Source organism: Sceloporus occidentalis, unplaced genomic scaffold (assembly GCF_023333645.1).
Source record: "Sceloporus occidentalis isolate IW3139 unplaced genomic scaffold, rSceOcc1.0.p SCAF_30, whole genome shotgun sequence".
Taxonomy (NCBI): domain Eukaryota; kingdom Metazoa; phylum Chordata; class Lepidosauria; order Squamata; family Phrynosomatidae; genus Sceloporus; species Sceloporus occidentalis.
Genome location: NW_028317010.1, coordinates 7,583,710 through 7,601,255, shown reverse-complemented (window position 1 = coordinate 7,601,255; position 17,546 = coordinate 7,583,710). Strand labels below are relative to the sequence as shown.

Genomic DNA, 17,546 nt, shown 5'->3' with positions numbered 1-17,546 from the left:
GGAGCTTTTGAGTTGATAAGAAGCAGGGCCAGCCCTTGAAATAATTAAAAACGAGTCCTGAGAATAATTAAATACCAGTCCTTTATGTCATGGTGCCATTATTGAGAACACAGCACATCTGTAAAGCCCCCATTTTTTTTGTTCAGAATAGGGACAAACCATGCATTTTTAAAGTATATTTGAAGAGCACATATATAAGATGGATGTGAAAACACACAGTTTGTAATATCACTGTGGCCCGATGACATCATGTAATGCGTTCGGGCCAACCTGGAGAGCACCAGTATACTCTGAATAATGTAAAAAAACTATTCTAAGTATGACATTTTCAAGTGAATTTAAATAAACATAGGGTCTAAAAAACTGCAAATAACTACTAACAGTTGTATCCAAAACAAATTGTTTTATACACACAAGTGTGCAGCTTAATTATTACCCCTGTGATAATATTAAATACGTTTCTCATTGAATACAATAACACTCTTCTTCTGAATGTATACAGTACAAACCAAGATACATATTTATTTCATGATTACAGATTAGGCTCCAAAATTGAGGATATGCAAATTAGCATAACAAGTCCTTTCTTTGTAAATACAAAAAATGTTTGTTGTTCATTCTGCTCCTAAAAACAAAAACTATCCAAAATGTAAATGTATGATATTATTCAAAAGCTTGCACACACATTTCCCCAAAACTGTGGAAACATCAGTGATGACATGATTATTCTATCATTACTTTACTTCATTCCTTTGATGAAAACTATATGTCAAGGCAGCTCAAGAGGAGAAGAGTATATGGGAATCATAGTCAGGTAAGTTAATAATTAAGCTATGTTTACAAAAAGATGCAAAAAGAAATGATTTTTTGCGGAGATAAAATACTCCATTGCTCTGACATCTCTAACACTGTTACACTGTTTTCAAAATAAAACTATAGACTATAACGGTAACTTTGTAGTGACAAATATAAAAGATCGCAAAAGATGACAGTTTCAATAAAAAGTGATAGTTGTATTTTAATGGGAAAGTCCCATAGAAAAATTAATATTTTTCTTTGAACATTAAATGTAGTGCTGTTTGCAGTAAAATTGTTTAGTGTTGGCGATATTTAGGTGACGTTCCCCGCTTAAACATGACAAAGCTAGTATATTTACAAATGACTAACATTCAGCTGTCTGAAAACATCTTATGTAAAAACCTTTTCCCTTTTTTTAGCTCAGTATCATTATACCACAAGTGCGGTTTTAGGCTTTGAACCCATAATGCACCCGCAACAGTTTTGTGCTTCCCTCCCTCTAGGTCATCCTTACTTTTATAAAATTAAACAGAGAAAACAATAGACATACATATGAAGTACTCAAGAAAACATTGTTCATAGGTCTTCTATGTGAGTATCCTGTAGTGGAATGACTGGGCTGTTATCTTCCGTACTCTTTGTTTCACTTTCACCATCACTAACTGCTTGGTTTTGGTCTTCATCTGTGGGTCCACATGCACAATAACCCTGTGTTCCATTTGTCTTATCTTCCTGACTCCCCAAAGAGTTATAAAAGTCTATTAACAATACTACTAGTCGGTAAAGTTGTAATAACACCACTAAAATATTCTTTGCTGTGAAAAACACCAGCATTTGGTTGATGACATCAAAATGGGCCATAAGAATCAGTCTACATATAAAAAACGGGCCATCTTGAATCAACAGGCTTATTCCTATATTCCAAAGGTCAGCACTGTATCTGTGGAGCAATAAACACACAGGTCTCTTGGATGACTTTGTTGGCTGACATCCAATATTTTGCACTATAGAGAAAGGAGAAAATAATAAAAACAAATAAAAAAACAACAACAGTTAAAACAATAGAAAATGTAATAATTTATGTAAAAATAAATCAATACAATTAGAAGCAACCAATCACTTGTATACTTTTACACTAGTGTTTTGCTAGCACACATGAATGGCTGCTGCGTTGTTGACTTCAGTAGGTAACTACCAAGCATGTGTTTACATACTAATAGTTTCTGGATTCAGCAGACACAGCCAGAAGAGGGAGAATAGGAGACAGAAGCCTAATTTTGTAAAGATTGTATGTGTCTGGTTTACATACATTAAAATGCAAAGAAGTACATGTGAAATGGAGGCAAAGATACACTAAAAATAAAAATTTAATTTTGAGGACTAGATCATCATTATTTAAATCACAATCGGGCATTCTGCGGGCCAATAGATGGCACTGCTGACACCCACGGGGCAGGAGAGAGCAGGAGAGCCTGACCAGCATCTTTCTAGACCAGGGGCGTCCAACCTGTGGCCCTCCAGCTGTTGCAGGACTACATCTCCCATAATGCTCTTTCAGCTAAGGGGCTGGCTGAGGAGGATGGGAGATGTAGTCCTGCAGCAGCTGGAGGGACGAAGGTTGGACGCCCCTGTTCTAGACCCTGCTGGGCTCGCTCATTACTCCCTCTGCTGGTTGATCACATATATTGCAACTGGCAAAGCAGGGCTAAGTGCCCTATTTGCTGAGCACTTACAGATCAGGAGGAAAAGAGGGGGAAAAAATGTTTCTCCTCCTTCCAAAAGATAAGGAAAACAAAACTAAATAAATACAAAAATGAGGGGAAAAAAGACATATGAATAAAATAAATTACTACCTCAAACCTATTAGGCCAATAGTATAAAAATATACAATATGAACATAAAAAAAAAATGTATGTGAGATATGACCATAATCAGGAAACGTTGCTGAACATAAATTGGGTAATTGTTCAGCTATAGAAGAAAATTTAAGCAAGAAAAAATTTAATAAGTTTTTTTTTTTATTTATTTTCACTAATAAGTTTAATTTTTTGTATTTGTATGGTTTTAAAAGAAGGCCTTGCTTTTCCCAAACAAAATTATGTATAATTTGCACGGGTTCATGGAAAAGGTGAAACAAAAACATTTGGTGCTTAGGTTATAAAAGCCCCTGGGCCTGCATGGGGTTAAAAACTATTTTACATGTGAGAGATACTATGCGAGGGGTACAAGCAACACTATGGGGTCAGCCTTAAAAACCAGGAACACGTAATGCACCCAGCACACTGGCGGTTGGCAGACAAACTTGATGATTTTCATTTCACCCCAGGGACAGACATGTTTCAACCACTCTAGGTCTTTTTACCCTCTAAGTGGGAAAATTCATTTTTTGCCTTCCTTTGAACCAAAAGCATTAAGGATAGGTAGAAGGGTTCAACTTGATGGACTTAAGTTTTTTTGTCAACCTAAATTACTATGTTACTATGTAAGACAAAAGCCAGAAGACCACTAAGATGCCACATAAGAAGCAGAACTGCACTACATGGAGACAGAAAGCGGTAAACGAAGAACACACCAAGAGAGCATGAGAGAGTGAATGAGAGGGCATGAATGAGTGAGTGGGTGAACATGTGAGAGTGAAAGCAGCAATGAAATTCAAACAAAAATTTTGAGCTCTTAACTTCGTTTTCATTTGTTTCATTGTGAGCCCTCATAATTTTCAGGGTTTCATATAAATTGCCAAAATTGCCAAATTTCATTAAAATTCTAATTTGTACGAAACAGAATCCACAAGTCTAGTTGATAAGTGGAACAGTCTTTCACTGTATAAGTGATAGGGGCTAATACAGTGAGGGAATTTAACCATGCTTGGGATAGGCAAGCGCATGTTTATTTTCCTTTAATCTGTGGCTGAAATATTGATAGTTTACTAGACTTGACACTTACCAGCAAGGTCAAGAGGAAACTGTATCATGCTCCAGGTCCATACAGCTAGGATTGAGTAAACTAGAATCATGTTACTCCTGAAAAAGTAAATGGAGTAGTTTGGTAATGAGTTGGTAAGGTGTATCATATTTCTTTTTAATATTTTAAGAGCAATGCATTTCTAGTAGATGGTAACCCTTCTTTAAAATATTTTCATGTTGATGATCTTTTTAGGATACATCAATGCACAAATTATTATACTACTTATGCTATAAGGAGTATCTGCCGAATTTTGACTTTTGTAATAAGTGTCAAATATGTCTGTTTACTTTATTTAAAAACAATGTCTACAAAACATTACATTAGCCTTTACCATAATATATTATATTGTTTATAACTTGTCTAGTTAAGCAGAAGAATAATTTTTATAGTGGCTTCTTTCCAATAGTCAGATAACATTTTATTGTGTGGCCTTAAATAGCTTATTTTTCTGAAATATAAACAGTGGCTGGATCTCAGTGGGCAATGATGTAGACATAAGATGTTTGGCTGCTGGGGTAATTTATTTGAAACTTCAAAGTGCAGCATTCACATTAAATCCCGATTACAGGAAGACATAAGAACATATGAAGTTCATGATCCCATTGTTTAATTTCTAGACTTAAATCAACACTCATATCCTTTATGTTACAAGAATACTTTTGAGAACAATATCTTAACGTTTATGTGGTCTAATGAATAAGTATATTATAGGTAAACCCAGAGCTGGACCTGTAATTATTTGATATTTGCCATTGAGAAACATTGCATTATTTTATTTTTATATAATAACCAAATCAGGCCTGAGTAAATCATAATACAAGATGCAGAGCGCAAATTATAAAAAGTGTTTTATTTAAAGAGTAGTTAAAGATGTGCTCACATCTATTTAACTACTGGAGACTTAGAACATTGAACATGTAGACAATCAATGTAGACAATGTCTTAGGCTTGACCAAGGCAACTTCCCACCCCGAGACTTATCTCTAGTATATGATGTCATAACCCAGGGTTCACAAGCTCAGCTTCCTGTGGAAGTTGTGTGCACCAAAGGCACTTTAGACCAGGCCCGGACTGGGACAAAAAATAGGCCCGGGCATTTAAGACTGAGCAGCCCATTTTTATTTATTTATTTATTTATTGTTAAATACCATCTTTGCATTTCCCCAAATCACTTAAACATTCATGACAGACACAAACACTTACTCACTCATTCACACAAATCATTAACACATATTCATTAATGCAGTCTCACAAATCATTCAAGCAATTCATCCACACATGAATTCATTAATTCTCATACACATTCACACACTTCATCCACACATTTACTCATTCATTCTTGTACGCATTCACACTACCCCCTCTCCCCATTCCCTTCTTATCTGCCCCTTCTATGTTCCCCTTATCACTATGTACCCCCTTCCCCATTTCTCAGTATGTACCCCCTCTCACTATCTCCTCTACCCCTTTCTATCTATCCCCTCTCCCCCCTCTGCCCCTTCTCACTGCACCCACTGCCCTTACCCTACTTACCTTGTTGCCGGAGTAAGCAGCAACTGCGACCAGGTCCGCCACTCTAGGGGGCCGGGCAGCCCCCACCAGGGCCGGCCTTAGGGGTGTGCGGCCGCACAGGGCTTAAATTAAAACATCGGGGTTTTTTTGTTGTTTTTTTTTTTTTACTTTATTTAACATCCTCCATGTTAAATAAAGTTAAACAAACTTTATTTAACATGAAGGATGCTAAACAAAGTACACAAAAAAAACAAAACCCGATGTTTTAATTTAAGCCCTGTGCGGCCGCGCACCACTAAGGCCAGCCCCGGCTGCAGCTCCATCAGCCCCTACGTCAATCCGGCCCACCGGGAAAATGCCCGGTGTGCCCGATGGCCAGTCCTGGCCTGCTTTAGACTGAAAGCTGTAAAACGTCTAATTAAAACTTGGAAAAATTGCATGTTGTTGTTTTTGCTTATGACCCCAATGCATGACACGCAACCTCCCTCTACACTTCTGCTTTCAAATGGGTTTTCTTCACAGCTACAGTTAATATACTTCTAGGTATTTTTTTCCACTTGGTTGGTTTTCTACATAAACATTTGCCACTAACTGAGTTCCAATGTTGCCTTATACTTTATTGGTATTCATTTTATTTTGCAGTCTGACATTATCTTACATTCACAGTGAAGTTCCTTAGTGTTTACGGAAAGCAGCTATCGCTGGTGATTTGACATTACCTTACATGCTCCAGAGTTTCACTAGTGAATTCTAGAATGTCCGCTGCAGTTCCCACAAACATGAGAAGAAGCTGAGAAAGCTGGTCGCGGGTAATTCCCACTCCAATCGGGAGGAACCACTTTCCAATTATTAGAAGCAACAGAAAAGTCTGGTGAAGTGCTAGAGTCCAAGTACTTTCACATATGCTGCTCAATTTATTCACTATTTTCACCGCCTGTATTAAAATAAATTAGATTCATTTAATTATTTGTTCAATTCACAGGAGCAAATTCAAATCAACAGTCAAGTTTTTTGTTTTTTTTTAGATTTTGTTTTCTGATTTGATATTTCCTTATTTCTATTAAAATATGAAAGCTTGAATATATTTTTTATAACAAATAACGTTTTTTCTATGAATTATTTAAAGCCGCTTTATATTTAATATTATGCACACCATAACATGCTAAAAATATAAGCTAGCGTTTTAAAGGTATTATATAGCTTACCATTTTTACGACATCAGGAGGAAGGACACCAGTATTACTGGCAACTGTATAGTTTAATATGCCCTGTGTACTTTCAGACGAATTACTTTCACGACATGACTGCAAAATAAATACATAGAAATAATACAACCTGTTAACCAGGATAAGAAGAATATTTCAGGATTATAATTTGCTGTTATATGGATGCACATGAAACACCCCCATCAGTTTTTCTGTAAGCAGATACACATTTTTAAAACCTAAAACAAAAAATTTAAACTGCCACCCATGTACAAAATACATAAGTAAGGAAAAATAAACTGTATTTTTAGAGAAATACTCATATTACAATAAATCAAGGAGAGGCTATTTAATTCAATATATATGTAATATAAGAGAAAAGGCATTAAAAATTGGGTAGCAGGGACAAATGAGACATTTCCTGCAGTCAAAAAATAACATTTCAGGATTAGGTTGTACGATTAGGGAGAAAATATTTTATAGACTTGCAATGGTACTATAAATGTAATATTATTTTACGTCCCTTTTATGTACTCATTTTTAGTAGTTGACTTATTTTATTTTTTATAGAAATTCCTGTGCATTTTATGTAGATGTTCAAAGACTTTATCACAGTATCATAAAAATCTTCTGTTCCCAGGCATTAACCATCTGCACACGTCCAGATGTTTTCTAATTGTGTTTGTAATCATGCTTCACAGACAATATTCCTTCAAATTATGTTTAAATGCCAAGTTTAAGAAAAAGAGAAACAAGGGAGCAGAGTATTCCAATTATACAGCAGCACAAGAAAAACTGACATTCAGTCTACGTGTTGTTCTAGCTACCCCCACAAAAGTGTAGATTACTAATTAGGGAATTTACACAGAAGTTGAACATTTATAACTCCTGATATCACTATACAGTTTTTAGAGTTAACCCCAGTAAGCCTCTTAGGGAATTGTACACATCATGTTCATCAAGAAATTGTCTGGCATTTGTCCAGACCATTTATTGGGTTAACCAAAAGCCTTCCATGGAAGTGCTGAATATTGGGCAGTTTTCCTTTTTTTTTTTGTCTTGTGAAAAAGCAAGCCTGCATAAAGACTGTTTGGTAAGGATGGTAAGCTTTTTATAACAGAGATTTGGTCATGCAAAAGACTAGGGTAAAAGCATATTTGATTACCCTAAATGTGTGAGCAGTTTTTATGCCTAGATTGAAGACAAAATGGGAATGTATGAGTAAAACCCAATGAAATTCCTAAAATTGGTAACACAACCTAGTATGTTCAGTCATGGTTGATACGATATCACTATCCACAATCCTTCTCCTAACAAAAGTTCAGCAATAACCCTTGGATTTAAATTATGTTTTTACCTAACTGAATGTATATGTGAGGCATACCTGCCAAGTTTAAGAGACTTAAAACTAGACTTTTGCATTTGTATTCAGGAGAACATGAAAACGAACTCAATCTTGCGTTATTTTTCCTTGTTCGAACCAAATACAGAATAAACTAATATGGTGGACGATAAACGTACACGAAGATACAGAAAACAAAGAATCTTAATTTCTTTAGGTTTGTCTTCGTATATATACTAGGCTAGCCTATTAGTTAGAAAAAATCCCTACATATCTCCCTGGTCCCTTCCCCCCATACAAGTCACTCTAGCCTATACAAAGTCTTTGTAGTATAGCAGGGGTTAACGAAATGAAGCAAAGTAAATAGTATTCATAAGCATGATACAAATAAAATCAATAGAGTTTTATAGATGTTGGATTTCATAGTACAATCTTATCATAAATCATTTTTAAGCTGTCATTTGTACTGAAACCTCTACATAGACATTTCAGTTGACCAAACATATAAGGCAGTGGTTCTCAACTCATGGGTTGCTGTCTTCAGTGGGTCGCGGAAGGTCAGGGCCGGACTGGAGGTATACCGGGAAAATGTCACATTCTAGCGGCAATCCGCGAGCGTATTCAACTTCAGGTGCTGGCACTTCCGCCGTGGGAAGTGCCGGCAAGGAAGATTGTTAGCGTACATCGCGCAGACGTTCACCGGCTGCGGCGATGCAAGCGTTAACAACCTCTCGCTGCTGGCACGTCTGAACGATGTGCTTTAACAATCTCCCTTGCCGGGACTCCCCCCGTGGGAATTCCCGGCAAGGGAGATTGTTAAAGCACATCGTGCAGATGTGCCGGCAGCGTGGGCTGTTTACGCACATCGCCGCTGCCAGTGAACGTCTGCGCAATGTACGCTAACAATCTTCCTTGCCGGCACTTCCCACGGCGGCACCTGAAGTTGAATACGCGTACTGCGTAGCTATCCCCCACCGGACCTGCAAAACCCCGGGGAGTCTGCACCGGTAAGTCTAGGGGGGGACCCTCTTGGGGGCAGAGTGGCGGCATATCTCGGGGGGGATAGAGTGGCAGCATATCTCGGGGGGGGGCACATCTCGGGGGCAGAGTGCATATCTCAGGGGGGGATAGAGTGGCAACATATCTCGGGGGGGCAGAGTTGCAGGGGAGGCTGTCTAAGAGTATCAGAGAGTAGGATGCAGGTCCCCTGCACCGCTGCGGGGGATCTGTATCCTAACCCTGCTGCTGCCTGCATGCGCTAGACCCCGAATATAGGCCGCACCCCCACTTTAAAGACTTAAAGTGGGGGGGGGTGCGGCCTATATTCGAGCCAATACGGTAAATAAATGCCAATCGGCATGAATACTTGTTGTATTCAACTACTCATGTTCTTGGCTACTTATGAGGCCGGTGAGACATACCACCAGCTATGAGGCACTATGATGGAAACATACAGAATTATTTCAACAGTCACCATATAATCCCACTATGCTGATATGAAATAAACCAGATTAAATTCATCATGACTCATTTAAAGCCAAACTTGAAAACATACATTTTTCATTTGGAGTCTGATTTCCTACAAAATAAAAACCATAACAGCAAACTCACCACTACCAGTTTACGCAGTCAAGTCTCATCATCAAGCTGATAAATTACAAAATGGTATTATGAATGAATCCAGGAAACAGGCACATGTATAACACAGGCTTAGATAGCATAACCATTTAAGCAAATGTTTGAGGAACATGTACCAGAGGCCTCTCAGAACTGAAATTCATAGCCTCTTAAAATCAGAACCAGACACAAAGAAACTATATGAGAAGTAAACATTAAGCAGCACATGTTGTACTCGGTTCTCAACTCCTTTTTCAGTAACTCAGTTTTGAAACTCTACAGTATATGGAGCAAAGTGAACAGATAGGGGTATTTAACTCCTTTGCAATCAGGGATTTTACTACCATTAGTGACTGAAGCTTTTTTGCAATTTTTACCATATCATTGCTCAACTATGATTCCCCTTTTCCATGTTGAGTGTACCCACACAAATCACACTTTTAGTCTTTCATTTAGTATGAATAATATGCCAAAAATAATTTCACAAAAATACCCTTTATTTATGTCCAACAACATTCCCTGAGTAGAATTATATCCTGTGCTCACTTGCATAATACATTATACTATATATAGTACATGAACTTTGGATTGGAGGCAAAGAGGTTATTCTTAATGTATATTTTTAATATATATTTTGTATTTATTATTGTTATTATTGTTGTTGTTATTATTAGTATTATTTGTTTTTTAAGGACTCTAAGGATCTCAGAGCTGGATAGCATCCCTTATAATGCCATGGTGGCATCACTATAGTCTGTTGATTTATTAATTTTATGTATTAGTTTTTATGTTTTTAGCTAACTTTAATTAGTTCATTATTTTTTATTTTCTTAAAGGGGGATAAACTCTTTACACTTTGATCCCTACTGCTGCTGATTACAGCATGCAACATTGTTCCAGTGTAACCAGTGCTTCTACTGTTGGATCAGTCAGCATGAAGGTATGAAAAACCAAATGACGTACTATTACGGCCTGTTTTATAGGTTGTAATAGTATGTCCTAAGGGTCCCAAAGGGGTAAAAAATAAATGTCTTATAAATACAACACCCCCCCCCCCCCTATTAAAGGCTGTCTGGGCCCCATAGCACCTTCCCTCACATGCGAGTAGAAAAGCCTTAATGAAGGCTCTGTGCATGATTATTATTGGAATTCATGAAGTAGCAATGGCTACTAAGTCCAAGGCAATTATTTAAATGGTATTAAAAGGATCACCAAGGGCATGGTATCTCATGTAGAACATCATTAAAGAAAATACTTGACCTTGGCACCTATCTTATTTTAATATGAGAAACAACACCAATGCAAATACTGTTCAACTAAGTAGAATTACAAAGAAAATAGGACAAACCAAATGCAACAAGTATAGAACCCAACCAATTGCAGTAATTCTTAGGTTTTACTACAGAAAAATGTCCACATTGGCAAATAGCATAGATGTGAGTCACACACATTAATAGTTGCTACATTTTGAACATACAAATGTTAACTTTTAGATTTGCCAACATTCCATTCTGAGATACTTTTGGTTTCTCACAATGGTCCTCCTGTTAGTAGTAAAAGTACTAAGTGTTCTGTTTTATCAGATACAGTTGAAACATTTATGGAAAAAATTCAACACAACTTTACAGATGGGAAAACTCATATAGACATTTTATCCATGGTGTAACCTGGAGAACTCAATGTATAAAAGGTGATCCTAATTTCAATCTTGTTTTCCTACCTTATACTTTCTTTCTACTTCCATAAATACCGTATTTTCATAGACAACACATTAGGGGATGTGTAAAAAGCTATTACCATATTTGCTCGATTATGTCGACCCTGATTATAAGACGACCCCCCAAAATCTGAATATTAATTTATGAAAAAAAGAAAAACCCTGAATATAAGACGACCCTTTAGGAAACAAGTTTTACCAGTAAATGTTAATTCATGTAAACTAAGTGAACTATTTTTTTTAAATAAAAGCTATGATTGAGAAAAATATTTTGTTTTTATTTCCTTTTTTTCCATCCTGCCCCCCCCCCAGTTATGCACATCTGCCCCCAGGCTTGCCACTCTTCCCCAGAAATGCCTTATACCCCCTATATGCCACTGTGCCCCATGAAATGCATTTTAACCCTCTAAATGCCACTGTGCCCCATGATATGCCTTTTCAACCCCTATGTGCCACTCTGGCATTTAGGGGGTTAAAAGGCATATTATGGGGCAGAGTGGTATATAGGGAGCTATAAGGCATTTCAGGAGGCAAAGTGGCGTATAGAGGGTTAAAAGGCATTTCTGGAGGCAGAGGCATTAAGGGGGTTAAAAGACATTTCATAGAGCACTCTGCCTACAGAAATGCCTTATGCCCCCCATTTAACGCTCCCCTCCCCTCCCTCCTCCCAACTTACTGGTGCTTCTGAGTCCCCTGTGTGTAGTCCGGGCAGTGTGTAGAGCTCTACGCGATTCGCTGCAGCCGGAAGGAGGTGCGGTTAGCAGCGGGGGTTGTCTGCGTCCATCGCGCAGACCTCCTCTGCTGTCAGAGATCAGAGTTCCCCACACCGGGGACATCGCTGCGGGGGATCTGGATCTTAGTCTCATAGTCAGACCTATTTGAGGTCCGATTATAAGACGACCCCGATTTGCTCTGTAAAAAACCTTGTCTTATAATCGAGCAAATACGGTATTAACCCCTAACAGGGAGCCATCTGCCTTGTTTAAACTGGTCTCAAAAGTATCTGTAAAATTAATTTTACAAAATGTGAACAAAGCATCTATATATGTTTATATAGTCCTCCAATCTTACTTGTATTCGTCTTCGTTATCAGACAGATGTAATGATTGCCTTTCCAGCAGAGTACCTCTTAACAAACAACCACATGCATATATATTTTACTTCCCAACCACTTCCCACTAGGGCTGGAACCACAACTGGTCACAGCTACCCCCTCAAAGGAGAGGGGAAGCTACAAGCAGCAAACCCTGGGAAGTTCCCAGGAATGTATATACACTTGAACAGTATTTGTATCATATCTGAGGCTGTGTACATTACCTCGGAGTGGTTCATTTCAAGGAGCCAGAGAGAAGGTACTATGCTAATCAAGTAGCAGAAGATTGCTGGTGAAAACCTGCAGAGAAAAATTATATTTTTATATAACAAAATTCTACTGGTTATCAAAAATAAGTGATGCACTGACTATTTAGCTAGATCATGCAAAAAAATCTATTGTTTTTTAATAATTTCTATTTATTAATTTACTTTTAAGATTGAAGCATGGATTATTAAACTGATATAATTTTTGCCTTTTATGCTTATTATTATACAAAATCATATGTTACACATACACATACTGTACCAGGGAGATTCCTACTTGTAGCCCTCCTTAGGAAAGGGTTGTGTGACCATGATAAGGTGGTATGGCTAGTCACATATAGGGCCGGTTATGCCTTACGTAGTCTTAAAGGGGCGAGTAATATAGGCAGGGAGTGGGCATGGTCAATCAGAGCTGCCCAGAGTTTTAGCACAATGACCCCCAGGCCCCATAATCAGATTTGATTTCCGGCACCTCTGTATGAAAGTTCCTGTTTAAGCAAATTGAGAAGTATCACATGAAACATAAAAACATGAATTACAAAAAAAAACATAAAAGAAAAATAATCACAAGCATTTTCACGGCTTTAAAAGTGCATATGTCATCTCTCATCTTGAATGTTAATAAAGATACGAGGTTATAAAACAATATTTTATAATATTTTTTTCAGTTCAATAAAGTAAGTCACAACAATGAGAAGAAAAAACCCAATAGAATCAGGTTGCTTGCCTACAATTCAACCCAATCAATAACTCAAAGTATAAAGAAAGGTCAACAACCAGTATTGCACCCAAAATATATTGTAAAAAAATATATAAATAGTATACAAAGATACCACATAAACACAACAATAAATATACAAGTGCAGGTGCTAATAAAATGGTCTTTACTTGACATTTCAGAGAAAAACACTTTTGCCAAGGGAATAAAAAAATCAGCATTCCTTGTATTGGCTGTCTTTACCTGAGAAACAAAACTCAGAGGGAGGAAATACAATACAGGTACCAGGATATCACCTCCAACATTGGCCGAGAAGTGCACATGGCAGTGAACAACATCAATCAAACCAAATCAATGAATCACTGTAATACAATCTTGGTGAGAAGTATATTTATTGAAGTGCCATATGCTTAATGAAGCAGAGCGGGAGATATACACTTGACATATTTTGCACCTTAGCATGTAATCAAAATCATTACTTGTACAACTTGGTCTGGGGACATTCAGACTCACTGGAATTAGCAACACTGTGCATACCAGTGGTTCAGCAACCCCTGAAGACCTACCTGTTGGCCAACTAGCACATCTTTATCCCTGTTAAATATATCTACCACCTATTAAAAATGACTAATTAGGCAGATTTTCTTCTAAGGGGGTTCTTGACAAAATTATATAAGAGCGGTGTTGTATTTCTGCCTTCTTCTAACTTCTAATACCGTATTGGCTCGGATATAGGCCACCCCCTATTTAGGCTGCACCCTAAAAGTTTTTTTCATAGACATGCTGCCACTCTGTGTCCCCCCGAGATATGCTGCCACTCGGCCCCCCCCGAGATATGATGCCACTTCCCCCCCCGAGATATACTGCCACTGTCCTCCCCCCCGAGATATGCTGCCATTGTCCTCCTCCTCCCCCCCGAGATATGCTGCCACTGTCCTCCCCCCCGAGATATATGCTGCCACTGTCCTCCTCCTCCCCCCCCGAGATATGCTGCCACTGTCCTCCCCCCCCGAGATATGCTGCCACTGTCCTCCCCCCCCCCGAGATATGGTGCCACTGTCCTCCCCCCCCGAGATATGCTGCCACTGTCCTCCTCCCCCCGAGATATGCTGCTGGGAATTCCCGGCAAGGGAGATTGTTAAAGCACATCGTGCAGACGTTCCGGCAGCGGGGGCTGTTTACGCGCATCGCTGCTGCCGGTGAACGTCTGCACGATGCGCTTAGACAACCTCCCGTGCCGGCACCCCCCCGTGGGAAGTGCTGGCAGGGGAGGCTGTCTGAGCGTATCAGAGAGTAGGATGCAGGTCCCCTGCACCGCTGCGGGGGATCTGTATCCTAACTCTGATGCCTGCCCGGTGCCCGGAACTGCATGTCTCGGGCGTCGGGCGTGAGACCCCGAATATAGGCCGCACCCCCACTTTAAAGACTTAAAGTGGGGGGGGAAAGTGCGGCCTATATTCGAGCCAATACGGTATTTAGTGCTTGCTCATCTGCTTTGTTTTTATGACCCACTGACCCATGACTCATCTGTCTGCTAGAGGTTTCCTGCCTGTTTGTGAGGCCACCTGATAGACGCACTTTACAGAGTACATATGTAGCCTAAGCAGCCAGACTAAGAGTGAAAGGTGCTATTTGTCACCAGTCAATATGGGCCTGATTGTATAAAATACCCTAGTACTTCAAAGAAGACCTCAGTTGAAGGCTTAACTTTTATAAGATCAACATGCGAAAAGAGGTAAAGTTACATATGTTTTTGGGACGTTAGAGATCTATTCTTTATTTACTTTGAAGTAAACCGTATGTAATATTCCATCTTTTTGTATATTGGTATCAGCTCCACAGTATTTACAAAGAAAATGTGTGTACTTTCCTGCATACACCCTGTCACGGAGCTGGATAGTCTGACCGACTACCTCCACTGACTTGTGCTCCCTTAGCCTGGCACAACACACTCTTTCCCCAGTTTCCCAGTCACTAGCCGAGGGTATAAACACATGGCTGGATATAGCCAGCAAATCACACATTAACATAAATCAAGATATTGTGATACACTAAGTACACAACTACCCGTTAATCTGCCTCCTAGAGACAACGGGGTGAGTAAACGAATTAACAATACAATAGGGTCCCAACCTTCACTTTTACTGGTCGAAATCAGTTCCAAGATTTGGCCAGGGGAAAATGTCTGTAGCTGGAGGGGGGGGGACTGACTTATTAGTTAGTAGACTAATGTTAGTCTACATGTTAGACAACATGTTAGTAGACCATGGGGGGGGCTGACTTATACCACATAGTAGTTCACCATGGGGTGGGGGGAGTCTGACATTAAACTAAAACAATGGCAGTAACTCCCTGGTTGCATATCCTGGCTGTCTGCCAGAGATAATCTCCTCAGCAAGTGATGAGATGATATACTGCTGGGGGTTGACACAGAAGTCTTTACAAAGCCAGGGACCATAGTCAATAGGGAGGAGGCTGGCTCTCAGGCCTCTTCAGTGGCCCCAGTGATGGAGGGTTCCATCACATACCAAACTTATATTTAGCAACATATACATCTTGCTGTTAGACATAAATTGCACTTATGTATAACAAGGAATGCTGTCTGTCTTCTAATCACTGTTTATACCTGACTAATGCAGACATGCTCAGTGTCAGTGCTTGACTGCTGAGAACATGTTTGTGGCCTCGACTAGGTTTTGGAGGATTGACACAGCAAGACCCAGCGATCAGCTGATCCTAAAACAGCAGCATGAGGGGAACTGTGAATCTTGTATGGAAATTAGAGACTATGGGGCTACCAGGGCATAGAGTGACGCTAGAATTGAGTTTGGTTTTAAGGAAGGAAGGACAGAAAATTGATGTAAAGGCAGTGATGTAGTCTGCTCTAGGCCTAGAGTGGCAGGTCAAGGGAAGTAGCAGCCCCTCTGCAGCATAACACAGAACCAATGATCATTTTGATCAAAAAGGTTGCCTGTAGGCCCACTGCATAATTGGGTTGTTTAAAAAGAAGATCACTGATCTTGTCAACCAGTCCAATAACACTATGGAGTACTTTGCTGAGTCAGCCATGATATGGCATCAGGTGAAGGATGGCAGCATGGAGGGGGTAGCTAGTGGCACTGCCCCTTTGATGTATTTAGATGTTGTGCTGCCCTAGGCCTGACGAAATGTATGCACCCCTAATCTTAATTTGCCCCACCCCTTCATGTCCAGGCCATAACTCTTCTACCCCTTCCTCTGTAAACTCCACCTTTTCCCATTTGAGCTCGTCCTTTTCCTTTTGTGTAATTAGCTTCTATACCAAGTACCTGCTTGTATAGTTTGTAATGCCTGTAATGTGCTGAGGCATAGGGCAGCTGTGAAGATTTATGCAACGCTGCGTGAAGATCAAAGTGAACGTGACTTTAAGTTTGAGAGGCTAAGTGGCTTAGCTTTCCAAACCCTTAGGAGTAAGAAGTGGATTAGGTGCCAACACAGCCTAGATGTTATTTTCATTTATGCATCATGATATCTTAAAATCATTTTGTCTCACATGTGAAAATATGACACAGGGAGAATTAGTTACTAAAAGTGTAACAGTATTTCTTTTCCTGTTTCTCTCTCTCTCTCTCTCTCTCTCTCTCATTAAATATGTTCCTGTCTGATGAGTAATCAATGCGCCAGTGTGTAGGACTTGATCCAGGTTCCCATGTGGCATTGAAACACGCAATATAAATCACTCACTCATGAATCAGAATGAAGAACCAATAAGCTAAAACCAATTTACTAAACAGATGAATTTGTTGGGTAATGCTGTCTCTTTCATTATTAGTAAATTCTATCACTTAATTTCAATTGTTTCTGTTGTGATGATCTGTCTGGATCAGTTTGGTGTTGTTTACGGCACTAATCACATGCATATGTTAGAAGAGCAGGCTATCTTCTTGGTGTCATATATATGTACAGTAAGTTTATAACTATATTCAGAGCAAAATCTGCTAAAATCTGCAAAATAGTGCCAAAATGGCCAGTGCTAAAGGTCACGTCTATGTCTAACAAGCACTGACTTCAATAGCCAAATTTCTTTTGGTGATTCTAAAGGACCACTCCCACCAACCTATGCATTTTAAAGCATATGATATCAGAGAGGTCTCTTGAAATAGAATCTTTTTGGTCGAATCAAATCTTAACCGCAAATTTGAATCTAATCTTATATATATATATATAGTGAATTTAAAGCACAATGAGTTTGTAAGACCAAGTTGTCTTCTAGCTGGGATAAGAAGGGGACTGAATTGCACCAAGCTCCTAAGCAGGTAGGAGCTTTATGTAGAG

The 17,546-nt window shown here is 39.1% G+C and overlaps 1 protein-coding gene across 1 annotated transcript in view; it reads right to left on the bottom strand.

The window, feature by feature from the left end:
- Nucleotides 1-1,374: 1,374 nt before the first annotated feature.
- Nucleotides 1,375-17,546, bottom strand: part of LOC149299001 (transmembrane protein 26-like) — a 33,957-nt gene continuing 17,785 nt past the window's right edge. Inside the window, exons 3-8 of the mRNA XM_089486820.1 lie at nt 15,859-15,968; nt 12,473-12,548; nt 6,480-6,578; nt 5,994-6,208; nt 3,742-3,818; nt 1,375-1,802 (exon numbers count right to left, since the gene is read on the bottom strand). Of these exons, the coding sequence (XP_089342946.1) occupies nt 1,375-1,802; nt 3,742-3,818; nt 5,994-6,208; nt 6,480-6,578; nt 12,473-12,548; nt 15,859-15,968 (1,005 nt within the window). The remainder of the gene's footprint in view (nt 1,803-3,741; nt 3,819-5,993; nt 6,209-6,479; nt 6,579-12,472; nt 12,549-15,858; nt 15,969-17,546) is intronic.